General features: G+C 39.2%; 1 protein-coding gene across 1 annotated transcript in view; it reads right to left on the reverse strand.

Annotated features, from left to right (window-relative positions):
- Nucleotides 1–1,803: 1,803 nt before the first annotated feature.
- The window catches only part of KIF21A (kinesin family member 21A), a 61,569-nt gene continuing 46,874 nt past the window's right edge, over nucleotides 1,804–16,498 (reverse strand). Inside the window, exons 30-37 of the mRNA XM_010022448.1 lie at nucleotides 14,970–15,008; nucleotides 12,870–13,006; nucleotides 11,056–11,236; nucleotides 10,539–10,703; nucleotides 9,734–9,851; nucleotides 7,653–7,823; nucleotides 4,564–4,763; nucleotides 1,804–3,064 (exon numbers count right to left, since the gene is read on the reverse strand). Coding sequence (XP_010020750.1) covers nucleotides 2,971–3,064; nucleotides 4,564–4,763; nucleotides 7,653–7,823; nucleotides 9,734–9,851; nucleotides 10,539–10,703; nucleotides 11,056–11,236; nucleotides 12,870–13,006; nucleotides 14,970–15,008 — 1,105 coding nt within the window. The 3' untranslated portion in view covers nucleotides 1,804–2,970. The remainder of the gene's footprint in view (nucleotides 3,065–4,563; nucleotides 4,764–7,652; nucleotides 7,824–9,733; nucleotides 9,852–10,538; nucleotides 10,704–11,055; nucleotides 11,237–12,869; nucleotides 13,007–14,969; nucleotides 15,009–16,498) is intronic.

A 16,498-nucleotide genomic window follows, 5' to 3' on the forward strand; every position in this document is an offset into this window, starting at 1 on the left:
TAAACATGCTGCTGGGCTGGGGTGTATTTCTGAACAAGCCAGTGCTGGTGCCCTGCCACAGATTCACCTCAGGTGGAGTTAAAGCCACGCTGGTTCTCTCCTTTTCCATGTAAAAGGACCACCTTCCCTAACAGCTCTTCTACTGTTATCACATTTATATCCTGGTTTTGAAGCCTACAGCAAAATACAGGTGCCATATGTTTACCTGCCAGAATAAGAGCCAAGCAGCACAGGCTCCTGATCCGCTCCATGGTCGAAGGGTGATTTCTGCAGGCAGCATGGAGCCTTTTATATAAGGCACAATAAGCACTTGTTCTGATACGTCATAGGAAACACTGGAAATATTTTCTTACCATTTGTAACTTACGTGAGATTAATTGTAACACACGACCCTGTATTTCAGAACGTATCTAAGCAGATAAGATGAGATACAGTCGGCAATTTGTCCACAAGCTTTGCTCAACTTCTGAAATCTGACTTATGGGAAAATCATTCTCAGACTGCTTAGAATTCATAGAAAGAAGTTTCAGAGACCAATCATATTTTTAAACAAACATCACATCTTCAGACAATCATAGGCCAGTACCCACCTTTTTCTGCTTTCATGTTATCTTTTGTTACATATGTAGATTTAAAGCACAAATGAAAAGTTTGGAGAAAAACAAACAGTTGAAGAATTCTTCATTAAAACAAGACACCGATAGTGTGACCTTCACAAAATTACATATTTCTTCCAATTACTTAATAGCAAGAACTTTCAGAGTAAAGCTGTGTTCTATGGCAAGATCTGGTTTAGGTGGAGTGTCTTCCTGGAGGAAAATACCCAAAATCTTTCTATACACACATTCTCTAAGTTATAAGGGTGCCTTCATGAAACAAGATGTCTGTGCTGTCAAGCATCACCACAGAGGCATCTGCAAGCCAGGCTACCCAACAGCAGCCAGCCATTTCCTAGGTTTGTAAGGACTTCTGTCCTGCAGTTGCAAACCACAACGTTCTTATGAATCTTACACATACCAAACACACACACTAAAATCCCACAACTTCCCAGGGTTCCCAGATGACAGCAGCGAGTGTTCAGCTCAAAATCAGGGGTCACCAACCTGTTGGCATCACTTTTTGGTGGCCTTTACTTGCTGGGCCAGAAAGAACAGAGACCCTCCACCAGGTACACAAAGCTTCTCATACGAGTCTTGTATGTAAATCCACTCTCCATTGAGAGTTTTGCTCAAAGCTGTGCTATTGTCCCAATTCTTGTGTGTGCGCACCCCTTGAGTAGTGAAAAAGCATGATACACATTAACTGGTATGGCTGCTGTTTATTTTAACTAACCTATACATAGTTGCTTAACAATATTATCTTTACTTGTTTGTGACAAAACTTGGAAGAAATCTAACACCTCAGATCACAAACAGTTTTTATTTTCATCTCCTTTCAAGCAGAGCTGAGAAGGAAATGATTTCCCTAAGATCAGTAAGAGGCATCACAACTATTTTTTGTTTGACAGACCATATGTCATAAGGTAAGAACTGTCATCTCTTAGGAACAGGAGGCATCTGCTTCATTTTAACTCTGTACTGTACTTAGTATGAGGGAATCCTACCAGGATTGCTAACTACCGTCAAAACACAAATAATACTCAACAAGAACATAAACACAGGATACCAGAATAACCTATTGGCTATATTACTCAGCAAGCTACTCCACTGCATATGTAAAGCTGTCCATTCTATATTCAGGGAATTTGCAATGGAAGTGAATTTTTTACAAGGAAGTGTGATGAAAAAGGCAAAACCAAGTAGTAGTTCACAGTCACGTCTTTATTTAAGCGTTACCTACATAAACTATAATTTACAGACCTAGATTTTCCTGGAAAACAAACAAACCAAAACAAACACCAACCAAAAAACCTCAATATCCAAACAGTGTATCTGAATCTACATAAGTTTTTAAAATCTGCAGAATTTACAAATTAATATTCAAAACAGCTGCGTAAATTATACATCCTCCCTCAATATCCACACTCTAAGGGCTTTAAAAGTCATACAGGCACAAGATAAGATATTTTCTTTGTACAACCATCTATTTACATAGCTTTTACCAATACAGGTGGTTCAGTTCTCAAAGCCAAGGTCTGCAAAACAGTGTATTTAAAATACATTTAGCAGCATATAAAATTAGATTAAAAGGAAAGACATTTTGCTTTAGAAAAGAAAATGTGAGATGATAGAAACAAATCTGTAAGAAAAATAGATTAAGATATATTTCTGTCATGACACTGAGAACACCTAGTCATTACAGAATACAGGCAAAACACTAATAAAACATACCAGTTTATGAGCATTTGAGTTCTAGTCCTGAGCACAGAGTATACGTAGCTGCACAACTTTGGTCAACAAGGATTCTATGCCAACATTAACACAAATCATATGGCATTCTGTTAGCAGGATACAGCTGTGTCAGATAGATGGGTCATTAACAGCTTCTTCCCATCTTTTATTCACTCCATTTCTCTAACAACAGTGTAAGTGACCTTTAGAATCTTGAAACTGCCTGTCACAATGAAAGGCTTGTTACTGGGATATCATCACTCCCCTGCTACCCTAAAATGCAAACCAGCTAATCATACTGGTGAGTGAAATACAGCAGAGCACTTGTTATATATTTCAGGTTATAGTTTTGAGACGGTCATTAGACTGATTTCCAGTAAACTTAAACTGCAAGTATTACATATGCACACAATTTCAGCCATAATACATAGACATATATGTGACCACTGAGACACAAGCTGGTTACCAAGAGGTTATTTTTTTCTTAAATACAGTACACATTTTAAGGACAGCAGGTCTAGTGGAAGTTCACTCTTAATTGTCAGTTCATTCCAGTCATCAGTGTTTACCTAATAAGCATGCAGCAAACTGCATAGAGTGCACCTCAAATTCAACAATATTTTCCTTTATCCCCATCACTTCAATTACTGGCAAGATCTTCACTTGCATCTCCTGTATCTGAGATTTGCCCATCTATGAGGCTTCGAGCTTTCCAGATCCTCACAGTCCGGTCACTGAAAACCAAACCAAAGCAGTATTAGAGCTAGATAATTAAACTGATGAGGGAGAGGTATTGGGGAGGGAAGGAGGAAGAAGGGAAGCTTGGGTGATTTATTCAGAAAGGCATTGTTGGCAAAATAATATTTCCTTAATGGATATGCAAGGCTCATTCCACCTCCAGGAGACTTTGTAATCAAACATGTACAACATTTAAGATTCCCATACCTTATCACAGCACTGGCTACTACCTTTAAGCATCTAGACAAATATAAAGATCATATGTCTACGGAAAGTAAAATCCTACTGTGCTATTACTTGGTTTTTAAAATACAGCTAATGGTAATAGCTTAAGTAGACTGAGAGAGAACAGCTTCTAGCATGTAAGTGCAACGCAGCAGAACACAGGCCAACAGTCAGTGTACTACAAAATTAGAGAGACGGACTCAACAGGACAAGGCTACTTTCTGACATTAAAAAAGTGTAAAAAGTGATAACAAGTTAAATCAAACAGGACCTGAAACATGCTCTGTTTGCATAAGAGATATCAGTCTAAAATAAGGTTAAAAAGCACAGAGCCACAAGATGATACAGGTGCTTGCATGTTCTAAACTTACCTTATTTGCCTTATCTTTAGGCAGAGACACAAGCTTTGATGTCTCTACCCCATCTATTAATACTTAAGCATAAAACCTGCCCACCACAGGTGCCAACTTGGCAACTTTGAAATCCTGCTTTGACTGAGAAAGACCTGCTTTCAATTCAGAAGGCCAGAAGCTTCTGCAATTGGCTCTAGAAGGTAACACAACAGCTTTCTCAGCTCCTGTACTCAGACTGCACCACCAAGTGCAGCAGCTTTCTCCAGAATGAGCCATTTTTCCTAGTCAAGTCCCCTGAGGTTTCAGCTACTCAATTTGCTCACTTTTAGTGAGAAAGCAAATATGCCAGTCAGAGTGTTTAAAGGACAACAGGAAGGCTTGCAAAGCTTCTGCTGTATGCCAGCACTTAAAAACAAAGAAACAAAAAACCCAACCAAACAAAACCCAACCACATAGCTTTCAGAAAAATTCCTACAGGCCAGGGATCAGTCCTAGCAGCAAACAGCCCAGCTGCAGAGAGAAGCTGGTGAAGTTCTCAGCTACTGCCAAATTCCCCCTGCCATCCTGCAGATCAGTGGTCTCCAAATTTTTTTGATCATGTACCCCTGCCACTAAAAATTTTTTTGAGCACACACCCCTGTGTGTATATTCACTTATAAATTATACGTATGTACTATTGAAGTTCTCATATTTTCTTCCTGCACCTCAATGGATCATATTGCACATCCCCTGGGGTGCAGGCACCCCACCTTGGAGATCACTGCAGTAGATTAGCAGCATTTAGGGGCGTGATCTGGGTCTCACCATGGTTGCTATTAGGCGACTTACATAACTGAAGCTCTCCTCAGTGCATTTGTGTGGACAGAATTCTAGCAGCAGCAACGGAAAAGAAAGATTCGTGGAGAAGAAAAACTCACTCTGCAGCTGTGAAGATCTGGCTGGAGTTGGTGCAGATTGCATTGATAGGGCTGTCGTGTCCCTTCATCTCCCCAATGGGTGCGAAGGTATCCACATTCCAGAGCTTGAGGGTGCCTCCTCTGCAGCCACTGAGCAGAACTGGAGCGCCAGGTACCAGGCCAAGAGCACACACCCAGTCTTTGTGAGCATTAGGAACTTGCTGAAAAAGAGAAGGCAGGCAAGTCTCACAGGGCTGCAAAAGCTTCTAGAGGAATGAGTGCAAAAATGGTAAAATCCCAAATTCCAAGACTGATTCCTGTCCTGCAGTAGATTTGCTACATGGCTCTGGGTATATCCCAGCCCTGCAGCTGCTCCTCCTTTAGAGCAAGGAGGGTGCTATCTTCCATATGGCTAATTCTATACTGTTTGGTTTTCCTTATGAAATAGTACTGCAAAAGAAGAAGAAAATCCAATATGCACAGCTGACCATGTAGAACAGAAATTAATTTAGGATGATGCTAAATCTGCATATGTTCAAATGCATGTTTGAACATATGGTCTCTGTTTCAGGTCTGTCTGTAAACTGACTATAAAACACATAAAAAGAAAATCCAGAACACTGCTCAAAAATACAGCAGGGAGACAGAAACTACAGATATATCTGCCTTCCTCCTTTCTTCTTTTTCCATTACACATTATAAATTGATGTTGTGATGTAGCACTTAACAGTACATTAATCTTTATTGAGGAAAGACGCTCACTAGCATTTTACTAATAATTCAGAAAGCAAAATGCTGCACAGACCAGCTGAGACTAACATCCATTTGGTACCACCACTGGGAAATAATAGCCCAAGTTTGCTGTCTTTTAAGGGGACCAAGAATGGCTCTTCTCCGGTTCACTTTGGTAGGAACTGCTTTGCTTTGCTGCATTTCTCATATTAAGGAGAACACTCAAGCTTTCTAGGATCATCATGACATTTTATCTATAACATACACTGCTATCACAACATTGGTGGTCTGGTCATGCAACACTTCATGGAACTGGGAGGAGGAATGGTTCTTATAAATCTTAATTTTGTCACAGCAGTGTTTTGTGGCTTGGGATGTATTGCAGAAAGTGACGTAAATGATCTCCAAATTCTTTTGAATGGCGTGTTAAGCAATTTTCACCAATTACAGGGGATCAGTCTTGTTTAACACATGTATGCCAAGCCAGAACCTCTGTCAAAATGTTAGCATTTATACTTCAAGCAGCTCAGGTGTTTCAGGTTTATCTTCCCTCATCCAAAACAGCCAAATGTACAGGCCAAAAGAAAGTTTCAATATCAGAAATTTTGTCTGGATATGGGGAGGGAGGGCTGGGGAATCATAGAAGAGTAGTTTAAGGAGTGCAATAGGTCACCCAGAGCAGCTCTTCAATCTGTGACACCGGAAGATTTTGAAAACTCAGCTGGGCAAGGCTTTGGGTAACCAGACCTAACTACAGAGTCAGCCTTGCTTGGATCAGCTTTGCACTGTGTGCCCTCCAGTGGACCCATTCATCCTGAATTACCCCCAAAAGTAATCACTTCTCTTCATGCCCTAGAAAGGCAGTGAATACAAATGATATTGTTTTGTCAAATGCTTTAGTCTCACCGCCTTGAAAAACACACACTTTGTAGAAATAAGGAGGCTTGAGATCATTTTTGTTAAGCTCTACTTTTAAAACCAATAAACAGGGGAACATGAAGTATAGAACTTATGAAATGCACATACACCAAAAGAAAAATGAGAGAAGGAATACAGCTAGTCCACTGATACATTCTACTTCACCCTACCCCTGTATTCTTTCTGGTGTTAAATTAATTGCAATGGCAAAAGTGCATATTGCATAAAATATTAATGAGCCTAAAATGCAAGAATGAAGACACTTCTTATAACTTCAATAAAGTCATTCTGAGAATACAAAATGTTTCCTGTTCCTATGCTCCTGCTGTTTTTTCTGACGAGCTGCTTAATGCATTTCCCTAGACAGGTAAGAGGGAAGATGTCCCAATATGACCAAGTGAACCTTTTCTGCAAGAAGCTGGATTTCTGAATCCTTATTTTAAATGTGAAGTCTTAGTAGTATTCTGAAAAGGAACTGACACTTGATTGGGCAATTTCAAAAGAAGGTCCAGCAAGTTTTGTGTATTTATGAAATACTAAGTATGCCCATAAAGAACTTCTATAAGGTGACCAGTCCATTATTCTCTAATGTCTTAAAACTTTAATATTCTATGTTTCCTTGTTATCAGTCTGTACATTAAAATACACAAAAAGATACACTCTTCCTCCCTCCAAAAATTATTAAATTATTGGTATCTAATCAACCCTTTGCAAAACCAACAGTATTTTCTGGTATTTGTTGTTTTCTGCCTTCCATTTCTCAGTCTCAAATAATTGTCTCTCTACCTCAACCACCTCCCACAAGACCTAAAAGAATAGACTGGCTTATAGCAAGTAGCCAAAAAAAAAAAAAAAATCAATGTTCTCCATGTCAAACAAATTACAATGAACTTCAAAGTTTCCCTGGATGTTAGGTCCTTCTTGCTCACCCCCCTGCCTCCCCCCCTTTTTTTCCCAGTGAAATCTTACAGCAAATATGTTCTAACAAAAAACACTGTTTTGTGTGTGTTCTATACACTACATAGCAAAAGGCTGGGTGGAGCAAGGTAGGTTGTAAACCCTCTTCACAAGAAAACATTCTCAAGCATTGTGTGTCATTAATGAGTTCCCAGTCCAAAACTCACCAACTTGTCAATGACAAGGATGATACCCAATGGTTCCAATCACAGGGTAGGCAAATTGCTGCCCGCATTCCAAAGCAAAAAAACCAAAACCCACAGCCCTCTACTTGAGCTCTGACTATAACCACTTAATGAGAATTTCCTGATGCTACATATACTGAAAATAAGAGCAACTGCATTCCTAGTGCAAAGATCAAGTACATTATTGATTTCTTTCTAAGTGCTCTGTGCCTTCCCTAGTAAAAACATCAGTATCTAAAGTGAATAGTCATTACACAGCCTGAAAAAACAGCTGTACAGCAGGACTGCCACATTAACAGCATGATTTTTTTGCATTACCTGAAGAAGGTCTTTTTGAGCCAAATCCCATTTCTTAATGCCATTATCTCTGGATCCACTAAATAGGTTGTCTCCCATAATAGCAAGTGCCTCAATGCCATCATAATGAGGAGGTTCAAAATTGTGTGTAGGACTTACGCTTCCAAGAGCCCCTTCAGTCACATCAAACATCTAAAACAAATAAATACAAGATCAAATATGTTAAGCAAACTTATCTGGCATCTAACCAGCTTGGAAATCATGCAGTCAGTAACTTCCAGGGGAAAACTTCTTACAGGCCACTGTATCATGATGTGTATTTGACAGAACTTATCTACAAGAACCACTCCTTTCTCCTCTTATACCTCTTGTCTGAAGCAGGAATTCTTCACTGACTTCAGAGAAGACTGCACTGAGAAGTGCTGCTATTTGATTACTAAATATACAATATCTTCATAAGGAAGAGCCTATATATACACTGTGTGGTGGGCCAGAGAAACAAAGCTCATGTGTGATTATGGGAAACACTGGGAGAACTGCACAGGCAGCTGCAGGAAGAGGCATTAATATATTTTGCTGGATAAGGTGTTCTGGGGCAAGGGTTACATACCATTTACATGCTGATGCTTTCCATGGACTAGACACACCTCTCTCCTTGCATGTGCTGCAAGAATGGGGTCTTAAGATTCATGTGAGACCATTTTAACTATTTAAGGAATAATCAGGTCTTTGTCCCTAGGGCGGCAGTGTAAGCAACCCTATTTCATTTTGCATCGTAGTGAGCCAGAAGTCAACCAGTTAGACTGAGCTGAGAAGGAAAAGGTGAGCAGTAACTTATTAAACCACTACCTCTGTTTCACAAGCAAATGTCACACTTCATCCCTTATTATTTGCTCTTCATTGACCTTTTAAAATGTGTAAGCTTGGCAGTAAAAAAGGGACAGCTTGGTAGTGTAAAAGAATACCTTAGGTGAGTTAAAGATACTTGAAAAGTTACTGCAGTCAATTAACATGCGTCAGTTCCAGTTGTAAGAAAAATCTTCAATGATACATCAGAAAAAAAATCAAGCACTTTGACAGAGGTGATGAATATTCCTGGCTCAGTAACATGGCAGTAGCTTCCTGTGGCAGGGGAAAGCTGTATCTGTGACCAGACCTACTACCCGCAGTGGACCTACCCATGTGGAGAAGTATTAAGAATTCCCAAACTGCTGCACTGACCATGCACATACAGATCATTTGTACTATCCAAAGTGGCCTGACAATTATGGAGGCATTCACCTTGCAGAACAGCCATTACTGTGCAGTACATACACATGGATAGAATACCTGTGGATATTCTAGTGGTGTTAGTCAAGAGTCAGGTGTCCTTATGAGGATTTATGTAGCCTGCCCACAGCAAGGGAGCAAGAATGGCAGATAAACCCCTCTGACTGCTGACACCTATGTTTTCCAAAAGCCCCTCTACCTCCTTGCTTGTTACATGAGCTGGTAGCATGACAAACTCACATTACATGATCACATCCTGTGCCCCCACTGTGGGCCTACACTTATTACTGTGCCAGGATGGTAGCTCTTAACTAACCCAATATTCTAAACTGTGCAGAAGTAATGACTAGAGTGCCTCAATGGGCACCTTGGCAGAGATGTACTGACCTCTCTCTCCTTCCCCACTTAAGCAAGAGCCTGGGCGAGACCCTCAGACCCTCTTCTGTGGGGAGCAGTGTCTCTGCTGAAGAAATTAGGTCTGTACTCCAAAACAGAGGCACTGACTTAAAATCTTTTCAAGAGCTAAATGTTGCTTAAAAGTAGGTGTTATGAATATTTTTACAGTACTTCATACACCTGGATCCAACTTACTGGGGATTAAGAAAAAGTTTAACTGCAGACAAGCATCTACCCACGCTCCAGCATGAAAGAAAAGCAGCACTGAAGTGATAAGCATTTAGGAACTCTGAACAGTATTCATAATCTATCACTGATGAAAGAATTTCCATCTTGGCTATCGTACTTCAGATACGGAGATGCGAGTCGTCACTTCTCCTGAGGTCTGCATCCCATGCTGATGTGAAGACTTACATAAGTAAATGCTAATGGTTTACCTTTATATAATGATCCTTTGAACCAGTGACAATAAGATCTTGTCCATTGGAAATTCGATCTACAGTAAGGCACATAACAGGACCCTGGTGACCAGTTAGCTTTCCTGTAGACTGAAATCTTCAAGGATAAGGGAAGAAATGAGGATTTGTTATTTTTTTCCCATATATCCAATACAGTCTATAGCACAGTTTCTACCAGAATGGATCTGTTTTTCCTTATGTCTTCTACTCATTCTCTGGTTTACATACCCCTTATTGCTCATACCCATGGGTGTTAAATTTATGTTAAATGTAAACAAAAGCTTCTACTTATGTAAAATATTAAAAAAAAATTAAAAGTAAAGCTAAATCACACCCCTCAAAGTATTCTCTGTATTCTGAACTTGCCCTTTGGGTGCAGGTTCTGCTTGGAAAACTCCTATTATGATGTGGCTATCATAGCCCCACATTGTATTACGTGACATCAATTGGCTTTCATCATCTCATCAACAACTACTAGTCAGGACTCATGCATCCATCACCTTACAAGAGCCTGTTTAACAGAATTTTGTAGTTTTCCAATAATTTTTCTGAAACAATTCACCATAACCTTTACACATGAGGAAATCATGAGCACTTCCTGGCTCGTGGCTCAGTAATCATAACAGCATGGATTAGTTGACCCATATCTTGGCCATATTTTGCCAAGGTCACAGACATTACCATAAACAGGAAATACTTCGTTCACCTTTTCACATGCACTAATTTTGTTTCATATGTACACGTAACCACTTCAAGAACAATCTATCCTGCTTGTATTCAGTACCTTTTCAGGTCCCACATCCTCACTGAGTTTCCAGCAGCTGCATAGAGGAATGTGCCAGTTGGATTTAGTGCAATCTGATTGATCTGGTTCTCTCCAGCTGGGATAGTGACTGTTCTGTTAGTACTTCCTGAACTCACATCACCAGGCATTGCTTGGCCTGAAGACCTGAGTACAGGGAGGAATGAGGAAATGAAAAACAAAATCCCTATATTTTGTTCTCTCTACTTCGCATACTGTTTAAAACCAAACCTCTTTACCTGAGCAAAAACAATGTAAGCAAATTATGAATACTGAATATTTGATAAAACACTATAGGCATGAATGTAAATTATTTTGTGTTTCCATATATTACCAATGCACCATACAGACTAAGCCCGAACATGCAAAGAAAGCTTCTAGCCCCAACACACAGTGTATTTAAACTACACTGTGCTGCACTACACAATTAAATCTAATAAAACTTATGTAAAATTAAGACTCACTTGAACTCTTTGCATTTGAGGTTTAGCATACTTACGTCAATGTCCGAATGCACTTAGCAGAATCTCTGATGTCCCACACCTTGATATAGGAGGTTGAGACTGTGAAGACCAGGCTAGTGTAGTTGCAATATTTTACTGAAACAACATTATTTGGATGACCCCCTAGAGACATAATCTCTTGTCCAGTTACCAGGTTCCAGACTTTACAGGTACGATCTATTAAGAGACAAACAAGGGGGAAAAAAAAATAATAAATTCCATCTCAAGGAAAGTGAAGTAAACATACAGACAGTTTAGGGGCTGTGAAGTTTGGATGATGACAGATCAAGAGAAGAACCCCATTTTTAGTTCAAGAATTCTTCATCAAGAGCATAGTTGAGGAGGGGTTTTGAGGCTCAGCATGACAGTACTAACTGCCACAACAAAACTACAACGGTGAGAAGCGATCCAAACCACTTGCTGCTTGAGGAGCCTCTGAAAATACCAAAATAAGTGCTTTAGTCACAGCTCCCATTCACTAGCAAAGGAATTTAAAAACTGCAACCTTTTGCGTACTAAAAATCCCAAATGCATGGAAGTTCTCAAGAATTTTGCAGCACGGAGAGCACAGGAAACTCGCCTTGTACCATACCTGCATCACTCCACGTGTTCTAGAAGTACATTTTTACTGGAATAATTACTAGGAGGATGAAGAGAAAAATCAACTAAGCAACATTCACTGAAATTAAATATACATGCCCTTTTTTGCATTTGTATACACTTGCACGAATACTGAAATGTTGGCTTCAAACCTACAAGACCAAAAGTTTTCCAATTCACTATAAGAGTGTGTCTTGGTATTTTTAACAGCCAGCTAGCAAAATAACCAGAGACAGTACCTAAATATTAGCAGTGGAAAACCCATATCTGATGGGGATTATCTCTATGTTAATATAGGGATAAAAGGATGCCCTGAAATTTCAGAGTTTATCAATTATGTGAACTAGTAAAGAGGAGAGTCTCCCTGTCAAAAGGCGTTAACTTCTCCCCAGACACAACTCCCACCTTAGCTTTGATACTTCAGGAAAGAAAAAAACAAACAAACAATCAGAGATTACCACACAGGTTCTATTTGGGAGAAAATGAGTCTGCTACAGTTTCAGCTGCATGACTAACAATATAGGAAGTCTTTTACCATAAGTCCCTGACATGAAAAGGCCAAAGTTAAAAAAAGAGAACACAAAAATCCCTTTTTGAGTGATATGAAAAGTAACTATTGATGTCAAGCCAAACTGAGTGATTACAATGGAAAATGCTTTTTTCCAAAACACTGTTTCTAGCAGCTGGAAGAGTTCATAGATTGGTTGATCCATTCAGTAAGGAATTTAGTGACAACTGAAAATCCAGTCCCTCCCATAACAGCCAATTACACCCACGAGAGACAGGCAACGAGATGCACAGGGCAAGCAGAAAACATCCTTAGCTCTGCTCAAAGAAACTATGCCATGAAGACTATTCATGCTCAGCCAAAGATGTGCTAATTCCATCCTCTAACCCTACCCTAAGGCTATTACTTTGCATTGCATGTTATGTGTGCATGTGTTACCATGATTTGTTTTCATCATATCACTCAACAAATGTTAATGCTACTCTTGACAGTTACTTTTTCCATTACAGCTAAACAGCCAAATACAGGAAATAAAAACCTGTAGGTAATTACTATAAATCCTTCTTCAGCTTATGTTGCAAAATGGATCCTCACCATTTTTCACTGTGTTTAGAGCACTAAGCACAAACTGAGAATTTCAAGAGACCCCAAGCTGTCAGAGCAACTTTTGAAGCCAGCACAGATGCGTGGAGCTTGCCTAACCTTTAGATCCAGTGAAGAGAAGATCATCAGTTGCATCAACACAAAGCACAGCCTTGGTATGTCCTTCAGCTGTATAGATACACTGAAGTGGGGATGATCGGATGCATTTTGAAGCAGGGAATGGATTAATTACCCCCCTAAACAAAAGAAGAGAATGTGAGTTGGACATAGTAACAGATACAGATAAAATTAATTTACCTAAATATAGGGGGAAAAAAATAATCTGATTTTCTTATGTGTGAAGGCAGAACAGCCGAATGCATTTCATAAACTATGTAAGGATTTTTACTATTTAGCTTCAACTCTGGACTATCAGTTAAAGGAAACCACATACAAAACTGAACAAACGAAAAGACAAGATACTGAATGCCGGGTATATAGAAAGTGTGTTATGCTGAAAAATCCAGGATGCTTAAAGCTCCTGGATGCCTAGGACCAGCCTTAAGACTGCAGATTGCATAAAGACATCTTAGTCTAAATAGCACATTGAAAAATGAAGCAAATATGAGGTACGCTGCTAATTCCAAACTCAGCAGTCACATCACGTCAACCGCCTTCTGCGAGCCAGCTTGGAGAACTGCTGCTGATCTGTATGCCTGAGGAAGGTTCCTACTGTACCCCATACACAACTCCACACTTGTACTCAAATAGTATGGATGGAGTACAGATACCCCAGAGGAATCATCCTGGGGATTTGCAGCTAGTTCTGTGGTGATGACAAAAGACTAACTCAGCCTGAAAAAATTAATCACAGTTCATCACCAAACAGGAATTATTAACATTCTAAAATCTCATGCATACAACTGTATGCACACGGAGCCCATTAATTTCTGTGAAGTGTAGAAAAGCCTCAAGGTAATGCCCAAAACATGCAACACAATGCTCTAACCTGACCAGCCTGCAGTTAAGACTCACTTTCATGCTCTTCTGGGGATTACACACACAACTATGAAGAAAATGATCTAAGCCATACCCCTATGTCACAAAAAAATTAGTGTCAGATGATTTAGGAAAATGTAAAACATCCATAATATTGCCCAGAAGCTTGCTACAGGAAGGAGAATGCCCTTCATGGTACTAACTGTGACAATTAGCTAGTACAATCTTAGAAATTATTATTTTATGCATTTTTACTGCTCAGGACATCTTCATTTATATAATTCATTACTCCTCTGCAATTCTTTTATAGCTTTTGCTAATATTAACACTGCCTTAAATTGTTTGACATTAACTTCCTCATTTTGGGAAGGTATTCACCTTTCGATCTGCACCTTTTTATGTTTTCAAGAATACAGGAACAATTTAATTTAGGTCTCTATACTTTGTTTTCTAACATCACACAAAACTAGTATGTTTTATTTCTCTGTAATACTCCCCAGTGGACCATGCTGCCTCTACAAGTGAGTTATTCCTACTGCTGTCCTCACCCACTCATTCCCTTGACAAGCCATGTAAAACACATGTTCCAGAGCTTTTTATCTACCTATGTGCAGTGCTCTACAATCTACAGAGAAAAAAATGCTATCACTGCTACAATGACCAGAAAAAGCCACCATCACATTACTATTAGCCCTTTCACAGTCCTTCTCTTGATGTATTGATTTTTCACCAAGTACCAAAATCCTAAGTCACAGTTTAGGAACATGAGTAGAGATACTTCTCTTAAGCCACTGTGCATTCTGTCAGAAAGACATAATGAGAAACCTACTCATTTTTATTTACACTGGGATTTAATTTTGAGTGACTAAAGCACAGAAATGAACAACAAAAAGAAAGGGAAGCATATGAAACCTAAGAAAATATCTGCTCCTTTTATTTAAAGAAAACAAAGAAAGAGTATGTCAAAGGAAAGGTTTACACCATACTTCATTTAAAAAGAAAAAAATCTGACATGCTCACAGTGATAATAAACACCTTAAAAGACAGAGAGGGGAAGACATGCTTGACCAAAATGTCAAATTCTTAAACTTCTGGCAAAAGCAAAATGAGATACAATGCACAAGGACCAGGAAAAATCATGCAGCAAAATGAAATTTTCTAAGAACTGGAATAACTTCAATGAGAGATGCCAAGAAAGCAGAAAGGAGAAAGAGAGAGTACCTGTGTACCTCCGACAGAGAGGAATCACTTTCATCAGACCTACAATCAACAGTGGTGGAATTATGAGGAGAAAGAATATAGGTATCAGCAAAGTAACACCTCCATATGAGAAGAACAAACAGCAGCATGGCCAATTCAGAAAAGCAATGCAAATCCACAAACAATATGCAGCATTGCTCAGGGTATACCTTAAACCCATGATAACATGGGAGGGGTGGAATAACAATGTTAAAATAGCACTCTCAGCAGTAAGTTGCACTGGCAGACCCCAAGATGAGCAACACCAGCTGAGCCATTTCTTATTTTCCCAGCACTTTCTTACAAAAGGAAAGGCAACAAAGTAAAAGGAAAAGATGAATCCATAATTTAACCTCCATAACATAGTGCTTGTTGAAGATACCAAGAAGGAAAAAAATTCTGAACATTGATGCCTGTTAAATGTAGAAGAAACATCTAAAATATTAATAATAAAAATATAAATATACATGTTAATAGCCCACTGGAATAAGAAGTGATTTGCAAATGTTCCTTCGTTCAAAGTCCTTCACCTCTCATTTTCAAAACCATTTAAAAATAAGAACCAAGAAAACATGCAACAAGGAAAAACTTCCCCGCACACACGAACATTTGCAGTATGCCTCAAGATGTCCTTCCTTTCCAACACAAATCAAACAGATTCAGTAGTTTCAATTCAGTCCAGAGAAAATGAAAAGGGTTAGGTGGGAGTCAGCAACAAGAAGGGTGTCATAGCTAAGATAAAGAAGTTACAAGCACAGTTAAACCACTGAAAGCCTTGCAAGCTACTGCTGGGTATGTGGTGACTCTGGAGACCACTGGAAAATAACAAAGTCTTATAAAAAACAATGGAAGACAAGATCAATGACTTGTCTTGCCACAGTCAGAAACTGCAGGTTTATTCTGAGTTGCAGTTCACAAGTGCTGCAGAGCACCAGTATCAGTACTGAAACCTGTAATAAAGATTTTGCTCCAGTCAAGTCCACCGCAATTCAGAATAAGACTCCTAACAGATGCCTAACAAGCAAGAAAACTGAGCTGCTCTTCTTCTAAACCACGTATGACCTCCTGAAGTCAATCTGTTCAATAACTTGGATAATTTCTAAACAACTGTGTTCTAGCCATTTCAATGTCCCATCCTCCAGGGTGCTGTTGTGACAGCACTTGGAGCAATGCTAGAGTAACTGAGTAACTCTCAAAAGCACCATTTCATAAATGGTCAGTTAAATTCTGTTTTGAAGTGTAAACACAGAAATACACATACATCTAAGAATTCTAACATTCTTTTCTATTTGGGATTTAAAACTACAACTATCAGGTGTAGCCTAGAAAACAGGAAACAAGGTTCAAAAAAATGCTTTTCTTGAATTTTTACAGTGGTTCCATGGAGGTTTAAAGTATTTTCTTTCAAAGCTACACAAAACCACAAGAAATGTCTCCTACTGTCTTGTAGAAGAAGGGCAATTCCCTGGTTGGGGGCTGAGGCTTCCCTCTGTGACTTACTTATCCTGCTG

This window comes from Nestor notabilis, unplaced genomic scaffold (genome assembly GCF_000696875.1).
Source record: "Nestor notabilis isolate BGI_N333 unplaced genomic scaffold, ASM69687v1 scaffold25669, whole genome shotgun sequence".
Lineage (NCBI taxonomy): Eukaryota > Metazoa > Chordata > Aves > Psittaciformes > Psittacidae > Nestor > Nestor notabilis.